This window comes from Haliotis rubra, unplaced genomic scaffold, assembly GCF_003918875.1.
Source record: "Haliotis rubra isolate DU_JTF1 unplaced genomic scaffold, ASM391887v1 Scf61, whole genome shotgun sequence".
NCBI classification, from domain to species: Eukaryota; Metazoa; Mollusca; class Gastropoda; order Lepetellida; family Haliotidae; genus Haliotis; species Haliotis rubra.
Window position 1 is genome coordinate 631,707 of NW_025767313.1, and position 24,532 is coordinate 656,238.

At 39.4% G+C, this 24,532-nt stretch overlaps 1 protein-coding gene across 1 annotated transcript; it reads left to right on the plus strand.

Annotated features, from left to right (window-relative positions):
* Window positions 1-18,307: 18,307 nt before the first annotated feature.
* On the plus strand, window positions 18,308-23,656 carry LOC124255849. Its single transcript, XM_046689794.1, has 6 exons — window positions 18,308-18,326; window positions 18,950-19,245; window positions 19,680-20,174; window positions 20,341-20,436; window positions 20,666-20,728; window positions 20,838-23,656. Exons 1-6 carry the CDS (start codon window positions 18,308-18,310, stop codon window positions 21,450-21,452), a joined length of 1,584 nt encoding a protein of 527 aa, XP_046545750.1. The 3' UTR covers window positions 21,453-23,656.
* Window positions 23,657-24,532: the final 876 nt, after the last annotated feature.

Here is a 24,532-nt window from a genome sequence, read left to right on the forward strand (position 1 = left end):
CGTAATTAGTGCTATTGTTCGTGGGATATCGGAGTTAGGTTTTAAAATGAGGTCACCATTACACTTTGTATAGATTTCATTGTTGGTTCCTGTTGTTCTATTGTGCATTCATTTTAAATCCGCACGTTCAGTCATGTGTTCATACATACATACACACACACACACACACACACATATATATATATACACATATACATACATACATCACGTGTTAATCTTTTGTTGCCATGGCGACGCATTATTTATTATGTATTTATATCTCGCCCGATGAGATCACGTGTGACACACTTTGTCCAGGGACAAGTTTGGATGCTGAACTACAGATCACTTTGCCTGTGCAGCTATCAATGGTGTGACACGTCGTTTGTCCCCGTTAATCAGCATACCCTCCTTCCTTGTTACAGAAAACAGCTTCTTGAAATTTAAGAAGTTATCGTCAGGTTAAACTGTGCTACCGACACTGAGGGTTTTGTAGTCAGCAGTAGTTGTTGTTAGACGCGTACATTAATGCCGGTCGTTCGTATTTTGTTCAGACAGACTGACAGATGCTTTATTTGAGTCTCACCTCAACATCACACACATGTACATAAAATAAAATAATAAAACGTTGAGCCAATCTTTACAGACTTATGAGAGACTAAGAGCAAGGCACATGGCTAAATACATATAATTGAGGATATTATTCATCTTTAAAGGTAGCATACGTAATTAACGTATTGCCTCTATTGCGCTTTGTATCATTTACATTAGAAATAGATTTTTCCAAGAAGAGTTAAAACGATCACATAGTTTACGATCAAATAGTTTCCGTTGGGCGAGACAGTCTGCGTACAGATACACACACACACGCACGCACGCACACACACACACACACATATATATATATATATATATATATATATATATATATATATACTATATATACATGGCAGCTATATTGAAATAAATTTTAAAAACAGTACGTTTAAGTACACGTCTGAACGTGTGATCTGAACTACACAAGGCTTTGTCTGTCGTCACTCTGTCATACATATTATTGGTCAAGCTACGACTGCCTGTTGCCTGGTGATGGCCACGAGCATTTACACTAACGTCTAGGGAGTGTTTATAACGCGCCAGATTGTACATTGACCAAGTGCATGAAAGGCGCAACGTCATTTTTACACATGTCTTTGTATCTGTGTATTCGGGGTAGTTGGGCGGGTGGGTAGCCTCGTACTTAAAGGGTTCGCTCGTCACGCCGAAGGCCCGGGTTCGATTCCCCAACATAGGCACAATGGGTATCAAAGGTTATATATTGTCACTGCCGGGGTTTTAGCACTGATATAAATGGATATGGTCAACCCCCCAGCAGTGACAATATGAACCTGTACCTTGATGCCTGTTTCTGCGTTACAAGCCCATGTGGAATTTATCATGCCAGCGAGCATATCCGTCTCCCGATATGTCACTTGCTATCCTTATGTATCTGTTTATGCAAATATTGCTGATATTTCACATCCTGCATACAAATGTGCAAATGTCCTGCATTTAAACAGTACGCCTGTATATATGATGCCGCTTGAGATCAATGTGACCGGGGCACGGTCAAAGGGAGATAACTCGTCCTGATTAGGCACCTGTGTTTACTTCAGCCTAAAATCTGCGCCAATTTGAATGTTTTCTTTCTTTGCAAAAATATGCAGCGAACTAGGCCTTAGTTTGAATGATTTTTTAAATATTTTTTATATTTTTATAGTCATTTGAAGTGTTATACTTTTGTTTTCTTTCTGCATTTGCCTGAAAAATTAGTTATACTATTACCATGGAGCCGTGTCAGAATCCGCCGATCTTGGATTCCAGTGCCAGCTTCGCCCTACAATGAATGAATGAATGAATGAATGAATTTCCTCCACAGTTGAATCCGAAGATCAAATACATTAACAATACATCACTTGCATTAAACAAAATGAACAACATTTGTAGCAAAATGAAAGCATGTGACATGCTGCACTGCTCTTTAATCAATAATTATAACTGTACAATTTGTGAGCAGTAGGGAGACTGTGTTTAGTAGACGTACATTTGATGTTTCTTTAGATTCCATACGAAGTGACAAAATGACAGTATTATGTATTCCCATGTATCATAGTCAGTTGCTTCAGTTAAGTCATGTATATCTGCGCCGAGAAACAGTGACAGCATATCATCGTCGTCAAGCATATCTATTTTCACATATATATCAACATCAAGTTTATCAATCAAGCAGCAGAAGAAAGTATTTCTGTCGGACATGGAAGACTATCAGTGCAAGATAATATGGCAATCCTATTCATATCAATGTTAATTATAGTGGCTACATTGTATGACGTTACAATGTATGATGTATACTTTGTCAGAAATGTTATTTATGAACGTTCTTGGCTTGCATGACTCAGGGTTTCCCCCAACACTCACCTGACACGGCGAGATAGTACTGGAATGTTGCTGAAAGCGGCCCGAACCGAACACACTCACTCACTCACTGGAACAGCTGCGTCTTCAGGGTTTTACGTCTACAACGTTATTACCGCCACATCGTCTACGACGTGTGTCCATGTAAATGAAACTATACGACAAACGTATATTAACATGTGAACTGATTTCTACCTCATCACTGGTTATAATTATATGACTATATATACACACTGTAGCTTTACATAGTACTTATCATTTACATAATAAACCATTAGTCTGCCTACGGGTCGACCTAAAGGAAAGTCCCCACGAATTACCAATATTTTCGAATTGTTGTACATCTTTAATGAGGAATGTTTTAAAAACGTAAAAACGCCATATCGGCTTGTGAAAATTGAATTTTGTTTAAATATCAAAGAATGACGAATGTTTGATTTCTGCCTATATATACCTTCAAACAATAGGTCTTAAAGGGTTAGAGATATAAAATAAATTTTAAAATATCATCGTTTCTTCCGCCTACACTTCAACGGATGACATTTAGAAATATAGTCTGTTTTCATACACTTTCGTAAAACATCATGAAATAACTAAAGAAAAAAGATGGGTGAAAAATGGTAGTACACTGGATTTTGTGGACGTGCAGCTGCTGGGCGTGAGTGAGTTTATTTTGACGCCGCTTTTACTAGCAATATTCCAGCAATATAACGGCGGGGGACACCAGAAATGGGCTCCACACATTGTACCCATGTGAGGAATCGAACCCGGGTCTTCGGCGTGACGAGCAAAGTTTTAACCACCAGGCTACCCAACCGCCCTGCGTAGTCAGACACGACAGGTGGACACGGGAGTTATTGTCTTGAAAGGAAATCTCATTTTCAAAGCTCTAAACACTATTGGCATCTGGCGAGAATGTGATCATGTGTTCACGTGGAACAACAGAGCGCGCAGACGATTTGGTTTAAACATATTTTTATTCCGTCAATGCAGAAACCTGGATAGGCGAACAAGCCTAGTGGCTTATGTAAACGCCGCTCCAGTACACGGTTCCAATATAGCTGGATACATATTTGAAATAGACGGACAAGAAAAGAATAATACTGAGACAAAATTACACTCAGAAAAATGATTGAATAATAAATATTTGGTTATGGTGTTGGTTGCGCCTAGCAACGAAAAGAGCTGCCGCAGAAAATCAAGTTATATAACTCTTGTCTTGCATTGAATATACATGTATATGTAGAGGTGATAATAACTGGAAGCGCTTACTTTTAGAAATGAACTGGTGTAATGAGTTGAGAATGTCACAATGTGTTGAGTTATCCAATGCGCCGTTACCGTATAAGGTAGTTTTCACATCGTATCCTTCAATATAAAAATACACCGTTGTTCTTAAATTTTGATAGTTCCGACATGTAAAAAGGTAGTGAATGTCCGTTATAATGACCACATGAACACTTAGCTGTTTCTGATATATGTCGATTATATCTGTCTGCGTTCAGATCACTACAGCCGAGCTTGAGGCGACAATGGATGATTTGACAAAATCTAGTCCCAAAATTTAAATCAAAGTAGTTGTCAGTTTCTGTTGGATTTATCATGGTTTTAAACTGCCTCACGGAAATAGCGTTAACAGCTCCATGGGGCAATGAAATCCACGACATAATCGCGCTCGGTAAAAATGATTGAGAATATCTTTGTGTTCTACAGTTAGTAGTTTGAATAAAAGTACTATCTCTACGATTATAGTTGCTTTGTTGAAATACTCTACCTGGTACAAGATCATTCAGATAATCAGGAGTCAGACGATGATACATTTTATAGAAAGTTATAAGTTTAGAGCGATATCGTCTTTGTTTCAGTGTGCTATAATTGGTTTCCTTGTATATTTTATCATGACTGGTGCCACGAACCGCACCGCATATAGTTCTTAATGCGTCTAAGTGTAAATTTTCCAGTAAAATCGCCTGTTCAATCGTACAATAATCCCATATATGATAGCAGTAATCAATAAGTGGTAAGATAAAGGAGTTATATAAAGTATTTAGCGTTTTCCGAGATAAACGATATTTCAAACTTCTCAGACAATTGATCATTGGACTAATTTTCTTTACCATGTCACCTATATGAACTTTCCAAGAACAATCGCTTTGAAGTGTTATACCTAAGTGTTTATGGTTATCAACTTCTTTATACGTACAAGTTGTATATTTTAAATGGTCGTGTGCAAGGAGATAAAACTGGCGAGTTTACGTTCATATCTAGCCAGGGTTCTTCGGTAAATGATTATTGCATTGCCAGTATTGATGCGTTTGAACTGATTGAATCGTTTCATGTAGAGGCCCGAGTAGAATCAGATCATATGCTATTAACGGCAAAACTTAAACTTTATGAGCAAAGCCACCAGCTAGAAAATAATGATAATACTGACAGAAACTGCTCTGACAGAATTGTATGGAACCATACTAAGTCAGACGTGTACACCGACAGCATAAAACAGCTTGCTGATACCTTTGTTGAAGCAACAAAATTAGTTGATACAGATGTTGACCACGCTCTAGACTTGTTTGTACAAACAGTACTTGGTGCAGCGGACTGTATGAAAAAACGTAACAAAAAGTGTATTCCAAATGGGTTTTTTGATAAATATTGTAAAAGTAAAAAATACTTCACTCGCAAAGCCTTGCGTCGATTCCAAAGAAATAAATCTGAGGAAAACCGACGTAATTATTGCAAACAGAGGAATTTATACAAGGGTATCTGTAGGCGCACAAAGCTCTCGTATATGAGCGTAACAAAGCTGAAGCATTAAAGCAAGCAACCGGTAACCCAAAGACGTTTTGGCGTATCCTCAGAGGTATATCTCCTTTGCACCGACCTCGTCCGAATATCAGTAATGATGCATGGTTTAACCACTTTAGTAGCCTGTTTGCAACTTATGATGCACCAATGATTGACCACTTTGTCTCTACGGAAGAATCAGACTTAGATGAAGTTGATTCACTTATCCTAGAATCACATATTACTTCGTCAGAAACTAGTGATGCTATAAAACATATAGATAATGGTAAGGCAGCTGGCACAGATATAATACAAATTGAAATGATCAAAACCACTTCCTCATATTTCATGCCTTTTCTCGCTACACTTTTCAATAAAATATATGACTCGGGAACATTTCCTACAAGCTGGACAAAGTCTATCGTTGTCCCAATACACAAAACAGGTGATAGAAATAACCCCGACAACTACAGGGGCATATCGTTGTTAAGCGTCTTGAGCAAAATCTACACTGGTGTGCTCAATAATAGACTGAAAGTCTGGACAGAGCTAAAAGAGAAAGTTCCAGAAACACAGGCAGGCTTCCGATCTGGTTATTCAACCACAGATCACATATTCACGCTAAATTCTATTGTCGAAAAATGCTTTATGAAAAAACGAAAAAAGCTTTATGTCGCCTTCATAGATTTCAGAAAGGCGTTTGATTATGTGAACAGAAATAAACTTTGGTTTTGCCTTAAACAGAACGGGTTAAGGGGGGAAAATGCTGTCAGCACTCCAAGCAATTTACATATCTGTACAAGCTTGCGTAAAATGCTCTTCTTCAGATTTTACCGATCTATTCAATTGCCCAAATGGAGTGCGCCAAGGATGCATCCTAAGCCCGTTGTTATTCTCATTATTCATCAGTGAACTGTCAAACTCTGTAAATGAATGTGGTAGACACGGCGTGCAATTATTCCCTGATTTATATGAACTATTCCTACTTCTATTTGCAGATGATGTCATCCTCGTATCTGAATCAATTGTCGGCCTTCAAAACCAGTTAAATATTCTTGAAACGTTTTCAGACAATTGGGGTTAACTGTTAATCTTGATAAAACACAAATTATTGTGTTCAGAAAAGGGGGCATTCTTTCGAATAAGGAAAAGTGGTTTTATAAAGGAAACCACATCGCCACTGTAAATAGTTACAAGTATTTAGGTGTCTGGTTTTCAAGTAACTTAAAAATGACTAAATGCATTTCAGACTTGGCAAGCCGGGGTAAAAGAGCATTGATGGAAATCATTGTCAAACTAAATAAGATTGGAATGATTGACCCGAAAAATATATTTTAAAATCTTTGATTCCCAGGTGATGCCGATATTATTATATGGCTGTGAGATTTGGGGAGTCAAGCAATATGAATTATTGGAAAAGGTACATCTTCTAGCCTGCAAACGATTTTTAAGGGTAGGAAAACAAACTCCTAATACTATTGTATATGGCGAATGTGGCCGCTATCCAATATATATAAATGCTTACTTACGGCTTTTACGTTATTGGCTAAAATTGCTCAAAATGAGCGAGTGTAGATTACCCAAGAAAGTGTATTACATGTTAAGATATTTTGATGACATTGGAAAAAAGAGTTGGGTATCGTTCATAAAAAATATTTTGTTTTCTCATGGCTTTGGATATATCTGGATTAACCAATCTGTTGGCGATGAACTTTCTTTTGTACAATTGTTTAAAACATCATTGATAAATGAATTTTCTCAAAGTTGGACTTCCACGTTGAATAACAGCTCTAGATATGTGATGTATAGAGAATATAAATTCATATTTGAACCAGAAAGATACCTGTATATCATATTAGAAAAAAAGGTGCGCTCTACTTACATCAAATTCAGATGCAATGTCTTGCCACTACGTTATAATGAAGGTAGGTGGCAAACAATCGAATCTGGTTTACGTTTCTGTCCCATTTGCAACACCTCTGTAGAGGATGAGTATCATTTCACACTTATATGCCACTTGTACAATGAATTGAGAATAACTTTTCTTCCGGAACATTTTTGGAAATTCCCTTCTATTCATAAATTTAAAAGGCTGATATGTGCAACTCAGGAGAATTTAATCAGACGTGTACAGTATTACATTTACAATGCATATATAAAAAGAAAAAGGTATTTAGAAACACTTTAGACTTCATTTGTATGCTCTTGTTAACTCTGTATAGTTATATCTTGTATATGGGCCCTTGGCCTCGTTACAAATAAACTCCTTTTTGACTTTGACTTTGACTTTAATAGTTTCGCCATTCATTAGTAAGTTCGGCCTGGCATGATTTTCGTTTTACGAGTGAATGTTATACTCTCAGTCTTACTAGGATTAAAACTTACCTGCCACTTTCTGGCCCAGTCTGAAATTTTTGCCAAATCATTGTTTATAATTGCGGCTGCTGTAATATGATCATCAATTATAGCATATATTGATGTATCATCAACAAAAAGGCTAATGTTACTGTCCATACCATCTACAATGCCATTAATATAAATGATGAACAGAAGTGGTCCTAATACGGAACCCTGGGGTACACCAGCTTCCACAGATTTGATACCTGAACTACTGAGTCAAAAAAGAAAACTTCACAAAATGTAATTTGAAAAATAATGAATAATATTTCTCTGATGATACATCTATGTATCCGAAATAGGATCCCTATCTTTCGACTCTAGAAAAACGTTAGCAAAACCCACTCAAACCCATCCATTCGTCGTGCAAATGACGTTAGTGCCAAATCAGGTTTTGCACGTGCAGTCGATCACGTGATCTTCGCATCGAAGTTTTCTTCATATGCACGTGTTTGCATTGGCCTCAAGAATTGAAAAAACACTTTTAAACCACAGTTCTAACGGTACTTGAAATGCCACGATTGTCAAATGTGCAACGTGAACGTGCCGTTGGCATGTTGCAAGCGGGAAGATCAGTTATTGACGTCGCAAGAGCAATGGGATGCAGCCGTCGTACTGTGTATGACTTGCGAGGTCGTCTACAACAAACTGGCACCACTTCTGATCGTCAAGGTCGGGTCGTCCACGTGTGACGTCACGAACAGAAGACCGTCAAATCGTCCTACGTCACCTACGTGACAGATTTCTTCCGGCTAGACGAACCAGGGCTGAGATGTTTAGAGGTCGACTGTCCTCACAGACCATTCGAAATCGGTTGCGGGCTGCCAATCTCCATTCTCGACGTCCATATCGTGGGCCAATATTGACGCCATTTCATCAACGTCAACGTCTGCTGTGGGCCCAACGTCACCTCCGATGGACCCAGAGAGACTGGAATCGAGTCGTCTTTAGCGATGAATCCAGGTTTACCCTCAGATTCGCGGACGGCAGGCATAGAGTCTGGAGACGACGTCGTGAACGGTATGCCCAATGTTGTGTACAGGAAGTCGACAGATTCGGGGGCGGAAGTTGCATGGTGTGGGGTGCTTTCTGTGGGAACAACCGTTCCCGACTTCTGGTCATCCGTGGAAACCTCACAGCTGCTGCTTACCGCGACCAGGTGCTCACCCCCTGAACTCGTTCCTTTCATGGCTGCTCATGGCCCAGGTCTACAGTTCCAGCATGATAATGCTCGGCCGCATACCGCGATGTTGACACGAAATTTCCTTCAAAACGCTGGAATCAAAGTCATAGACTGGCCATCGAGGTCCCCTGACCTTAATCCAATAGAGCACGTTTGGGATGCACTTGGGAGAAGGCTTCGTGGTCTTAGGAACCAACCCCAGAATTTGCAGGAACTTGGCGCTGCCTTGCAAGAGCAATGGCGCAGAATCCCCAACCACGTGTTCACAAGCATCAGGCAGTCGATGAGGAGACGGTGTTTGGCAGTGGTGAATGCGCGGGGCGGCCATACACGACATTGAACTGAGAAATTTCGCATTTTTATTCTTGTGACTTGACATTCTGTATACCCATGTTTTGGAACGGCGGTGTAGCCTAATGGAACTGATTAAGGCACTGTCAGTGTATCGAGTACATCACACAGATTTCAGCAATGAAATAATAACAATTTAACCATCTTACCATCTCTTGTTCTTTTATAGTGCCCTGAAGAAAGAATGTGAAGTTTCTTTTTTGACTCAGTATATATCCTTTTATTACCACTTTCTGCATTCTACTATCTAAATAACTTTCAAACCACTCCAAAAGTTCTCCCTGTATACCATAAGCGTAAAGTTTATGAATAATACCTTTGTGCCAAACTTTGTCAAAGGCTTTACTTACATCACAGAATACCGCTCTGATTTCCTTTCCTTGGTCTACGGCACTTGCGATAAAATTATAAAGATAAGTTAGTTGATTTACTGTAGAATCACCAGGCATAAATCCAGATTGTAAGTTTGATAAAATATTGTTATCCCCGAGGAAGTTGAAGACGTATTTAAAAATGCATTTTTCAAAAACTTTAGCGACACAGCTTGTTAACGCTACAGGTCTATAGTTTGGGCAATCGTGTTCATCACCTTTCTTATGAAGTGGAATCACCGAAGCTAGTTTCCAAGAAGTAGGATACGTCTTATTACGAAGGGAGATGTTGAACAACTTAGCTAACAACGGGGTTAAAGAGGTTGCAGTTAGTTTCAGTATGATGTTTCCAATGCCATCAGGCCCCGTGGCTTTCGATGTATCTAGACTCAGAAGAATATCGCGAACATCTCCATTACTTATTGTGATAGATGACATAGGATGATCGATTTCACGCGGTTCGAAATCAGGCAGATCGGCGTTAGGATCAGCAACTTGGGATTGTTCTGAGAAAAATGAGTTGAGTACATCAGCAATATCTTGTTCATTGTCATAAACTATGTTATTGCTGACAATTGATGGAAAGGACGATTTTATCGAATTTGTTTTAACATAATTCTTAACTAATCGCCACCACATTTTAGTACCATGAGTGTTATTTATAGATTCATCAACTCTTGCATCAAAAGCACGTTTTGCATTTCTAACTGTGGCTATTATTTTGTTCCGAAGTGTTCTGAACTTAGTCCAATCATCAGGAAGGTTTCTGTTTTTTGCAATCTTATGAACACGATTTCGTTTTCTTATTAAGGATCGGATTTCGTTATTCATCCACGCGGGATCTTTGGTTCTAATTGTTACAGTTTTATTTGGAATATATTCATTCATGATATTCAATAACAAGGATGTAAGGTTTTCAGTGATATTATCTACGTTCCCCGAAGAGAAAAATATATCTGAGTTTATCTCTTTGATAGTTTCATTCATACCATTAACATCCATTGAAGAATAATCATAGATTTTCCTTTTGAATGAATTCTTGTGCTGCATCATTTCTGCTATGTTAACAAATACGGGGCAGTGATCGCTGCATATGGGATCTAATACACCAGAATCTTTAACAACGTCGACGCGAGAAACAAACATCAAATCGATCAAAGTTTTACTACTTGCGGTTATTCTAGTAGCATCCGTGATTATTTGTCGAAGGCCGTAGTAACTTTGTATAAAGTCTATCTTTTGATTATTGCCATGAAGAACGTCAATATTGAAATCACCGGTTATAATTGTCTGCATATTAAGATCAACTGCGTTACCTATTGATTCATCGATCAAATTCCAATATTCGGAGCTCTTGTCGGCGCGATAAACAGTTCCAATCAGGTAGTTTCTTGTTTTACATTTAGTCTGTATCCATATCGCCTCAAGTCCGACTATGTCTAAATCAGACATCAACAACGCACAAATAGTATCTTTTACATAGACTGCTACACCGCCACCGCGAGTTTGTCTGTCTTTACGGAAAGGTAGATGGAAGCCAGGAATTTTTATATCAATGTTATTTGTATCGGAAGTTAACCAAGTTTCGGTTAGACATATCACATCATAACATCCAAGTTCAACTCTTAAAATATCTAATTTCTCCTTAAGACTACGTACATTTAGATGGACTATCCTTAAAGCATTTGTGCATTTAGGTCCTGGATTAGGATGAATATCTCCACAGCACAGTAACAAAAGTGAAATCATTATGGAAACACAACTGCCGTACAGACAACGAAATTTGAATAGATGTTGATAAAGAGCAAATTTACCTGAGTGTTTAGAATGAAGTGCTGCAGCAAATGTACCACTGCATGTCTATATTGTGATATTTCAACCGACATCGAAAATTAGAAACTGGTGACAAATATAGTAGACAGTGGGTCTGGAGGATGCAAAACTGCATAGGCACACACCAACATCATAACTTAATGATATAATGCGTAAACAAAACAAGGGCATTCTTTTCTTGTTGCATTCATAACAGAAATAATCAAACAAACAGAATAGGAAAGGGTAAAAAAGGAAATACAAAGACAAAAACATTTGTCTATTTAGTGAAAGGAATATTCGAGACAATTTCATATAAATAATGTTTTCAAATTGCCTATAAATGAAAGACGATTTCTAATGGCCTTGTCTGGTGCGCAATTTTGTGCATGCAGGAACATGTTCCAAACGTTTCCAAGTCGTCTTTGGCGCCGTGCAGAGTTGCATACTGTGGGTTCGCCAGACATCAAGGTGGCTTCGAATCCTGGTTACACCTGATGTGGTTACAGGTTTGCTAGCGCCATACCCATTGTATGGTCAACATTGTAATGTTCAGGTCTTGCCTTCAAAACTGTTCTGGCAGGTATTATGGCGGTGGGGTAGACTAGTGGTTAAGGCGTTCGCTCGCCACGCCGAAGACCTGTGTTCGATTCCCCACATGGGCATTTCTGGTGTCCCCCTCCGTAATAATGCTGGAATATTGCTAAAAGCGGCGTAAAACATAACTCACTCACTGTGGCAGCTATTTTTCCAAGCTGATCTTCCTACTGACGACCGATCATAACATGTATATTTCAGGATGTATGTTTTGGAGTCTATACATGCAAGCGGTTTTCTTGCTTTCAAAGAATTATGGCCCGGATTACAGAAAAAAAACAACGGCCAAGATGTACCGAGCAATTTCTATATCGATAAAGGCTTGGTGGTAAACGCCACGATGAGCTCACAGACCAGAAGCTGCCAGTAAACTCGATACTGTGTGTGAGTGGTGATAGGGGACACAATTCAAAGCTGTATATAGTAACTACTTTTTGGGATGAGTGTCCATCGCTCCCTTCAGCAAACATATTGATTACGCACGTTGCGTCTGGATGTTCTCAATAGCTCTCCAAGGAATATATGATCATGTCCTGCCTTAAACTGCTGGTGATTCAGCTATGTACATACAGACCTTCTGACGAATATGCACTTCAACATAAACGTTTATTCTGTGAGACTCCTTCATAGATCGTCGTCTATATATAGATTGGCATATAAACATGTATATTAATGGCGGTATATTTACTCCTGCCTAATGATATAATGTCCGCCATTGTGCATGGTACGCGTACGCGAAATTGAGTAAAAGTAAAATATTCACCCAGTCTATAACCCATTTTCTGGCCAATATTCTGACAACCCTCCCTCATTATTGTCAGATGGTGCTTGACTGCTATCGCCGCACTCTGTGATGTTCCAGCTTTATGACGACGGCTTCGGAAGGCCAACAACAGATTATGAGCAACTATCCAACGAGCGGCATACAACCCGCCTGCACGGACCAAAGCTTGCACCAGGGGCCAGAAAAACTGCTAACACGCATTCTTATTACGTATAGTAATATCACATGTCAGTACTGCTAACACGCATTCTTATTAAGTATAGTAATATCACATGTCAGTACTGCTAACACGCATTCTTATTACGTATAGTAATATCACATGTCAGTACTGCTAACACGCATTCTTATTAAGTATAGTAATATCACATGTCAGAACTGCTAACACGCATTCTTATTAAGTATAGTAATATCACATGTCAGTACTGCTAACACGCATTCTTATTACGTATAGTAATATCACATGTCAGTACTGCTAACACGCATTCAAATGGGGCGGCAGGGGGTAGCATGTCAAGCGTTACTGCGTCACACGAATTTTTATTACGTATAGTAATATCACATGTCAGTACTGCTAACACGCCATTCAAATATGCTAAACATGTCAGTACTGCTACACGCATCAGTCTTATTAAGTATAGTAATATCACATGTCAGTACTGCTAACACGCATTCTTATTACGTATAGTAATATCACATGTCAGTACTGCTAACACGCATTCTTATTACGTTATAGTAATATCACATGTCAATACTGCTTATTAACACGCATTCTTATTAAGTATAGTAATACACGCATATCATGTCACATACTGCTAACACGCATTCTTATTAAGTATAGTAATATCACATGTCAGTACTGCTAACACGCATTCTTATTAAAGTATAGTAATATCACATGTCAGTATATACTGCTAACACGCATTCTTATTAAGTATAGTAATATCACATGTCAATACTGCTAACACGCATTCTTATTAAGTACTAATTAATATCACATGTCAATACTGCTAACACGCACTTTCAGTATGTTTAGTAATATCACATGTCAATACTGCTAACACGCACTTTCAGTATGTTTAGTAATATCACATGTCAATACTGCTAACATGCACTACTGCTCACGTATGTTTAGTAATAGTAATCATCACATGTCCATACTGCTAACACGGACTCTTATCAAGTGTAGTAATTAATATCACATGTCAATACTGCTAACACGCACTCTTATCAAGTATAGTAATTAATATCACATGTCAATACTGCTAACATGCACTCTCAGTATGTTTAGTAATATCACATGTCCATACTGCTAACACGCAATCTTATCAAGTATAGTAATTGATATCACATGTCAATACTGCTAACACGCACTTTCAGTGTGTTTAGTAATATCACATGTCCATTCTGCTAACACGGACTCTTATCAAGTATAGTAATTAATATCACATGTCAATACTGCTAACACGCACTTTCAGTATGTTTAGTAATATCACATGTCAATACTGCTAACACGGACTCTTATCAAGTGTAGTAATTAATATCACATGTCCATACTGCTAACACGGACTCATACTGCTAACACGGAAAGTAGTAATTCACAAGTAGTAATTAATATCACATGTCAATACTGCTAACATGCACTCTTATCAGTATGTTTAGTAATATCACATGTCACGGACTGTATAACACGGACTAATATCAAGTGTAGTAATTAATATCACATGTCAATACTGCTAACACGGACTCTTATCAAGTATAGTAATTAATATCACATGTCAATACTGCTAACACGCACTTTCAGTATGTTTAGTAATATCACATGTCAATACTGCTAACACGGACTCTTATCAAGTATAGTAATTAATATCACATGTCAATACTGCTAACACGCACTCTTATCAAGTATAGTAATTAATATCACATGTCAATACTGCTAACACGGACTCTTATCAAGTTTAGTAATTAATATCACATGTCAATACTGTTAACACATACTTTCAGTATGTTTAGCACACGTCAATACTGCTAACACGAACTCTTATCCTGGGTATCCTCCCATTACCCCTACATCCCATTACCCCTACAGCTTATAACAACAAAGTTCACGGTCCAATGCACTGCTAATCCCCTTCCTGTTACCTGTTACCTGGACAATGGACTAGCCCAAACACATGAACACAAGATTTAATGTTTTAATTTATGGATTTAATTACACAAATAAATGAATATAATACACAGATATCTTCCTGGTCGTGACATGAATATGAGCAGCAGGTCATGTTAACTTTTTAATGTTAATTTTTGTCTTTTAAACAAGTCTCTATCCCAATTTGAGGAGATGGCCCACAGCGTCAAGGAACTGCATTGGTGTTTTCAGCCCAAGATTGAGCTGCTCCTTGAGGCGACACAAACGATGCTCCATCTCTCTGTACACTCTCTTTCTGCTTCTCTGTGCTGCTCCAAAGTCTATCTGGGAAATTTTCGCTCTCTCAGCGTGTTCAACTTTCCTGATCACCTCCACAAATCGGTAGATGTTGGGGTGTCGATGTGGGAGTCCCCGGTTCAGGCGGTTGTGGAATCCCTCTAGGTTGTTGTTTGTCCTTGGACCTGTTGTTGAGTGATGGTTCCACAGTGGCAGACGGAATCTTGCGTCGTCGTCGACCCAGGTAGTCACCATGTAATCGTTGAAGGTGGCCGCTCTTGGTACATCGGGAGCGTCGTCCATGGCGTCAACCCACGTGTCCTGGATACTGTTCTGGGGTAAAAGGGGTAGTCCAGCCGCTCTTCTTACCCATCTGGATATTTCCAGATCCTCTCTGTAAGCAACAGCAAGTCCCAGATCCTGGACCTTCCTCCAAATGGCCTTGACAGTAGTGGAAGAAGCAACCCTTCACTTCAGCAGTCGGAAACTCTCTCTCTATAGCATGAATTGCCGCCAGCTCAAAGTCTGTCTGGACACAGGATGGGGCAAGCGGCCGGTTAAGTCTCTGCTGAACTTCATTCTTGATGAGTCTGAAGAGTCTGGAGTAGGTCTCAGTCTGACGGTCGGGGAGTAAGGTGAAGATGAGGGGATAGGTTGTGGTTCCACGTCTTGCATGTAGGATGTACACTTGATTCCACAGACCAGGGCAGGCAGTAAAGGTTCCATCCATATAGATGATTTCAGAAGACTGCAAGGCCTGAAGACTATCCATGGTGCCAAATGCCAGGATCTTATCGTCATCACCATCTGAAAACAGGAGGAAGGGTCGACCATCTGCTGTCTCCGTCCAGGAATCTTGAAGGTTCACTTCCGATCTCGTCTGCGGCAAAACAGGAATTGTCTTCTGTCGATGGCGGTACATAGCACTGCTCATGGTCGGGAAGGATGGCATCAATGGTATCTTATCATCGTCCAAGTTCGTAATCTCGTTGTTGTAGAGGGTGTGCATCGATGTTGACTCCTCCCTCGCTCTCTTCCTCAGGTTGCTGACAAACCGGACCTTCTGGCTATCCTCTGGCGGATGATTATGCTCCGTCGCATTCCTCAAAACATTTCCGACTGTTGTGACTCTGCCTCTGCAAGTTGACTGGACACACTTCCAGTGTACACAAGACTGTCTCTCGACATTCTTAGTGTGTAGATAACCCTCAAATAGGACTTGGGTGCTACCTCTCCGTGACATAACAAACTCAACATTGCGAAGACCAGCCATGTTGATGTCATGTTAGTTTGTTTCCAACATTTATATACTATGCTAAGTCATCTCAAATTACTTGTCTCATCTCAGTGTCAATTTCAACATTTACTTCATTTCATCTTAACAAACTTTCTCTAACCAAGAACACATGAATCTTTTCTAATTTGTATACACAACACTTTACTATACTAAGTCATCTCAAATTACTTGTCTCATCTCAGTGTCAATTTCAACATTTACTTCATTTCATCTTAACAAACTTTCTCTAACCAATAACACCTTAATCCTTTCTAAGTTGTATACACAACACTTTAATCGCTCCCATGGGTAAGTTCATTACGCCAGACAGGTAAATGCCGTGTGTTGTTTTAACTAATTGTAGGGGTACTGGGATGTAGGGGTAATGTATGTTTAGTAATATCTAATACATGCCACTAATATTTTGTTATCCCAACACGATGGTGGCACACAGGACCCTTCCGTCCTCGAAACCATGTAAAGACAAACAGAAGCGGCCCATAAATGTCTATTGAAGCCGCTGTTTCGCGCGGTTACCTAGACTAACATCCAATCTCTGAAAGAACAAATTTTACAGAACAAACGGTTCCTTAAAGCTTAGATGCAACCAACAAAATATGTGCGCAGCGCAGCACAGCTGTTGAAACCACTTTTCACCCCAGCTGGGTTTGTTTTAGTGAATCGTTTGAATTCCGATTTCTCGGGATTTTTTTAATTGCGTTATTTTTCAACTTTATAAGTTGAATTTGCATTTTTGATAATTTGTTGATGTAAGTCCATACCGAAAGGTATCAGAATCTGCAAAGTTGTGTTTTGCGTTGCATGTAAGCTTTAATATAACAAAAAGGAGCTCAAAGGATTTTTTACTTTCAGAAACTGGGTTAGACTTGCCACATCTTCTAGACTTGCATGGACTGAATTGGCATATTTGTATCCGAATCTGTATGTCAGTCACCTCAATAATACTACATACCTGTTGACACACATTAGATACATCTGTCTAGCAGTTCTATCTAACGTTATAGTCAGCTGTGGGTACTGATATGTACATGTGGCTCTCTCTATCTTACACCTGGGTATGGGTAATATAAATTAACATAAATGAATGAATGAATTAGTTCAAGATAGTAATAATACAAATATCCATTTACACTTGTTTGGATATTTCCGGAAATTGGAGATTATCACTGTAGAAGTCGACAGGCACAGGCGCACACTAATCACACTATTTGGATTATAATCCTACGTGTTTTTCTCTTGCTGTAGGATAATTATTTATGTCGTGTTATGGGTGATTTGGCTTAAGTGATTTCCATTGGTAACTGGTGTGTCCGTTTTACACAAGAAATGACAGGTACATTCAAGGACCGGATAATCTTCCCCTAAAATCCCACCAGAAAATGAACATTGCTGCCGAACATTGCCGATTGGGAGATCTGTGGCTGTACCTGACAATATATATGCAGATTTTACAAGTTACAAATATACACAATGGAAACGGAAAGTGTTCATACTCCAGTAAGCCACCACTAACAATATTTATAAGTTATACCTCAGTAGGGAAATATGAAGGGAAGTATGACAGAATTATGTAAAAGTAATGAAATACACAATGCCATTTAGAAAGTACTAGACCCAACCCAACAAAAGTACTAGAATCTGTACTTTACTAAGAAAGTGTAATCCCAAATATAACATATGTTATATGTAAAAGTCGAATTCAAATTTTCGCGGTACGCAATTTTCCACAGTTACTTACCCTTATATCATAGGCGGCGTGAAACAATAGGCGTCGCCATGGCGACGTTATTATCGAACATGATGTCGCGCTTGAAAGGGTGCATATTTTTCCCTCGTCCAGGTTATCTGTACTTAACCTAATTACATTATCTTGGCGATGGACACACATGAACTCGGTAAGTCCCAGTTCTGTGATCTCAACTGATGATGATTTGAAGATTTTACGTGCGCCTTCCGATGTGTTGCGTATTTCACACGTGAATGTTTACTGTAAACTTCGCAAGTCTTCACATTCAGTGCATCTTTTCGTCCATAGATCTATAATGCATTGCATTGTAAATATAATGGATATATAATGGTATTTTGTATGATACAAAAGGGAAAATATCGTTAACTGTATAGGTCATGTCAGACGTCGAGAAAGTCTATGATAGATTTATTTTGAATGCAAGTAAACTGGTCTGTTTTAAGAACAGAAACAGATCTGTGCATTAATTGATCAATGGAAAACCTTTTCAGATATCCTTAGTCTTTGATCATATTAATAAGGCGTTACACACATTCAATACAAAATCAAAGAAGGAAAACGGCTCAATTTACAAAAAACGAGTTGTGACCCTTTACGACCTCGACACTACCTTTGACAACATAGTTTTCGACAGGTCGGTTCATGATAAAGCTTGCTGTGGTAGGCTATATGTACTAGACAGCTACAAACAGAAGATGTAGAGTTATTCCTACAGTTGTTCCGGGGTAGACACGTCTATACTCCAAACAACTTTTCATGTTTTGTTTCCAGGTAATTCTCCGATACTCCCGGACCCAGAACTTCCACCGGATTTTGTTTGGAGTGCACAGACGCAGCTCTCCCACCAGTACCGTCCTCAGTCAGTCGGTTTCTCACCAAGGTTGATTTGTGACCAACCAGACACCTTCAGCGATAACTGTACCTGGCCCAGTGTCAGTCAACCTGAGTCCATTTATACACCCGCTGTGGGGAGACGTTGGGCGTCCCGGGAACAGCCCGATATTCACAGTACAGAAGCTCAGTGGCCATTTTCTGATGATGAGTCAACAATCCACATAAGCAGCCAGGTGAGGTTTACAAAGAGTACACTTTTTTCCGCAGATTTACTAATGTTTATCCCAAACTGGCTCTTACTCATATAGCTTAAGTACATAGCGCTCACATACATGTATGTACAGTTTCCATACAGGTCGTACAGTTTCCATATTCATTTAGAAACATAGAATTTCGACCAAAAAGCACATTACTTGATTCATGCATTTGGACAGAGTGGCTAAAATTCCCAACTCGGCTTCATCCTGTAGTACTAACCAGATATTACAACCAGCGACTTTATCCAAACGTTATCCAACTCGCCTTATAAGAATAGTTGATGGTGCACAATACATACAGATCAATGTCTACAAATGAGACATGGAGCCAAGTAAGCACTAACGCTTTGGGCACTGACTGGTAAATGTACAAGACTTATAGAAATGTATAATGTTCCAAATTATTTCAGAATGGTCCTGGAAGTTCCACAAGTAACGCCTTCCATGATGACTATCCTTCACCCTTCCTGTCATCAAGATACCATGATCTGTATGAACAAGCAAGGAGAGATTTGGATCATCTTCCTGCAGACTCTGAATCTGGGAGTTGCTCCAGCCATGGTCAACCATTGCCTGCTCTGACAACTGCATATCGGGATCTGTATGAGAGAGCCAGATCAGAGCTGGATAACGATCCACCTAGTGATCAGTCAGACTCAAGTAATGGGCAGCAACCATCCTCCTCCTCACAAAATGACAGCAGAATTAATTTGGAGCATGACTCCAGGCAGGAGCATCAGCTATATGCTCCTGGTGATTTCCCAGAGGAGGAGGATTCATCAGGATCAGACTCATCCCCCGAACAAGCTCCTTACTGTGATAGTGGCTATGATGACAGCTTTTCTGGAGATCACAGACCTGAATTTATTGACCAAGGTGTTATTCTACATCCACACCAACCAGGTGTAAGTATGGACAATAATGTCAAAGATATTCTGAAACAAGTGTTTACAAGTTTACATAGACGTAGGTGCTATAGTACAATTGGTAGGCTAAAACAGATATGATGAATTATATGTCACAGTATGAGATATTAGTTACTTATCAACTTCTCTTGATCATTTTCTTCAGGCAATGCCCCAGATGTACAGATGTGATGTTGAGCAAGTTCTCCTGCTGGAAGTAATCCCAGTTGTACCACAGATACAGGCAGTGGAAGCCAACCAGGTGAGAGGCAGTACATATAGTTTAAAGGCGTTTCTCAAGACGGTTGCTAACCTCCTTTGTTCCTATGACCTCGATCAGTATTTATGATCATCAATGTTTCATGTTATTGCATGAAACCAGTAACAAAGAATTTCAAAGTACTCTATTGGTTTCTCCAACCTTGTGTTTTGTTTTTGTGGGAGAGCATTTATACAATGTTTGATTGTTTCAGTAATTATTTACTTTGCAGAATGCATGGCATGTACCAGTAATACAAATTCACCCTAATGACCAGAGAAATGCCTCATTACAGGTAAGATATAAACAATAAAAGAATGTTACAAATTTATACTAAACCTTGCTTCGTTTTCCAAAAGAATTGCTCTGATTAGACCTCAACTCCCAAGATACATTGTTTGCAGACCGCTCAAGTGGATCTCACCCTCAACAGGACTGCATTTGATTGCTGTTGGACACAGAATGCAGTCGATCACAGCCTCAACAGCTCTTCAACCTCCAGAATGATCCACGAGGATAGCACTGTGAGCAATGGCCATTTCACTTGGAATAGCAATCTGAGAAGCTCAAAGGACACTGTACCCGCAACACAAGAGCATAATACCTCTCCGATCATCATCAGCTCTGATAGTAGTCCAGACAATAGTGTTTTGACATCCCTTCACAATGGTGTCTACAGTCAGGTGAACAACCTCTCACCCTCCGGTGACTGCAGCACTGCCTCATCCGCACCATATGTCTCCACAAGTACGAGCAGTGATTCCAACTCTGTTGCTTTCTTTCCATCACCACACAAAGCATGTTCAATTACACTGTCTTCTCAGAGATGCCATTTTGCTGATGATATGACAGAAATGGTCCTTTCAACTAAGGTGAACAGTGGTATTGATGGAAAGAGAGCTCACACTGAGATAGGAGCTGATGATGAGGCAACGTGGGATGGATTTCCTGACACTGGCCGAGACGACAGAATGCTGAGAAGAATGAACAGAGTGAAGAAGTCGGAGGGACAGAAATGAGATAAGGATCATCAATGGAATCAATAGGCACATCCAGGAGCCCTGCAACAAGCTCCCTTTGCCTAAGAGAAAGAGAAGCCTGTCTCCATCTCAAATGGATGCCAAGAGACCAAGGGCAGATGTACAGGGATGTCAATGGCCACATACAATATCAGGACATGATCTCCAAGATGTCAGTGCTGAAAGTGCGAGGAAAGAAACAAATGATTGCCACCAGACACAAACATCTGGACATGACACCGGATCTGACAGTGACTCAGATGGAAGTATCCAGGACGTTCAGGCAGGGCCACAGAGGCCAGAGTCATCAGTCTTGCAATCAAGGAAAAGGAAACACCCAAAGGTCAAACTGTTGAAGATGATGCAGTAAAGAAGTCACAGAAAGAGGACGTGGCTAAGAGACCAAAGGGAACAACCGAAAGGGTCTTTCACAATTTGTTATTTTGAACTTTATAAACTATACTGAACTATGCAGGTTATGGTGCTGCTTGTACTAGTTATGTTTACAATCATTCCAGTAATCAAAGTCAATATGATCACTCTGAATTTGAAACCCAGGCTTAGAAATATATTGTGAATCATTTGCTAGTTTACTTCCTAATAATATATCTGAGTATACTCAAAGGCAAAGGTTAGCGTGATTGACTTGAAGTTAGATATGTGAATTAACAACTGATATTTTTATGATGAGACTTTTTAATATTGCAAGAAATCGTTCCGCAATAAGATTGCAAATGACACATTTTAAACTTTTCTAGCGGAAAAATGCTCATGAGTTCACAGTGAGAGAATGGTCAAAATGAAATTCACACAGTCAGTAACGTGCATGTCCACAATGAGCATTGATGCATGCTGGACACCTGCGCCTAATAGAAATAATCAAACGTCGCAAGAATTCTTGTGGAATGGCAGTCTATATCTGTGGAAGCAAAAGGTGTACGCCCAGCACTCGTTATCGGCCTCAAGGACACAGTTCCTAACATAACTCTCACCACGTCACCATCAGCGCGGTGCAAGAGGAACCTGGACTCGTCAGTGAAGAGAACACGTCTCCACTCACGTGCTCTCCACCGCATATGTTATCTGCACCATTGCAGACATAGACCTTGGTGACTTAATGTCAAAATTTGTCGTCTGGCAGGCCGTCTAGCACGTATCCCGTGTGCAACCAGACGCCAGGCTGTCTGTGTGACTGGTTGGAATCTTTGGCGCAGATGGGTGGTTCGAATCCAAAGATCGCTGCGTGGCATGGTTACAGGTGCACGGCCACTTCGGGGACGGCCTGCAACGACGGCGTTTTGTTGATAACGTCTCCACAAGCGGCATTTGGTGTTCCTGTGCACGTTAAACTGCTGTGCAACGGTGTGCGGTGTTCCGGATTCAGGCATTCCAGTGGCTCGCTAGCTTTCATTTTCAATCAGCTGTGGCATAGCGAAATGCAAACAGATTCTTCTAAATTTGTGTTTTTCGGACCCAACCTCTAAACAATGATTTGGGTGACAATGACTCGAGGTTTAGAGCCTCACTTTTTAAAGGCATGTTTTATACCGTTTTTCCAAAGACTTCTTGAAAGTACCGAAAACGCATGCAAAAAGCCCCCCTACCAAGGGCCTAGTTTGGGTTATGGATTAAGTGTATTGTAAAGAATACGAAGATGCGTTATATAAACTTTCTCATTTGTATAAACAAATGTGTTGATCACATGCACTAACTTTTGCCTTTGAGTATATTAGAACCATGTTTGTAAGCTAGCATTCCACTATCAAATTCCTTGGAACAGATCTACATTTGAAAGCAGGACAGGCTGAAAAACTATAGTTATAATTATATGTTTATGATATCTGATAATGTACTTTGGTTTTGTTTTGTATTTGTAACCTATGCAATACAATGAGTGCTTGGACAAAAGTGGCTGCGCAAAATGTGTGTGTGCGAGTGTGTGTTTGCGTGTGTGTGTGTTCAGGCACTTTTGTGTGTGTGTTTGTGTGTGTGTCACTGTTGTATACAATAAAGAAAGTAAACTATGTGATGCAATTACTGCTTTGAATTTACAAAAGTGCCTGTGAAAAATGTGTGCGCGTTTGCCTGTGTGTTTGTTTCTGTGTGTCAGTGTTATAGATTTTCAAATGTGAATGATATCAACTTTTCCATTCTAGATATGTTACAATCGTATGTGTTACAGTACATGTGATGTACATAATGGTCATGAACACAATGAAACAAATATGTAACATAAATATACATAAAACATTCAAAATAATAACTTCAGAAAACATTTTACATCTTTATCAAGGTTTATTATATTTACATATATCAACAAAATGAAACAAAATCAACAAAAATAAATGAAACAAAGAAAATCGAAACAATATTATTACCATATACACATTTTAATGCTATACTTGTCGAGGTCTATTGCTTCAAACAAAAGATGAATATATAAAGTTATAAAAAGTTAGTTGTATTTTATGGACTGTATACAGTCCGGAACAACACTAATAAAACTTTTCAAACAGTAATATTGTGTTGCATGTTGCTTTCTGGGGATATCCTCATTCTACTTTCACTGCCGCGTTTGACAGTTGGTGGCAATCCCTTGATGGTGGATAGTTTTATCTGCGGGCATGCAGAGGAGACTAGCTAGAATATGAATGTATGATTCACAGTACAATACTGGTCTCAGTAATGTGGTTGTGTCAGTCTTCAACCAAAGGCCCGTGTTAGACATACGGTCCGTTTGGGTTCAAACCATGTGTCGTATTTATGTTTTGTGCACTTATCCCTATTTCGAGTTATTTAATCATTCATCATTCTCATTTGAACCCAAACAGACTGTAGTGGATGTAGCCCAACGCGAAAAGTCACAGGCACGACATACCGAACATTCCAAGTTGGTGCCATATGTTACTACCTATAAAATGCGATACATTCATATCTCCTTGTCTGATTTTGAAAAAAATCCTATTAAACTGTGCACTCAAAGATGTTTTCACTTGTTAAAGACAAAGGTTAGTATGTATAATCTAGTGATTGACATCATGAGCACCGATCCATGCAATTGGGCTGCAATGACATGTAGT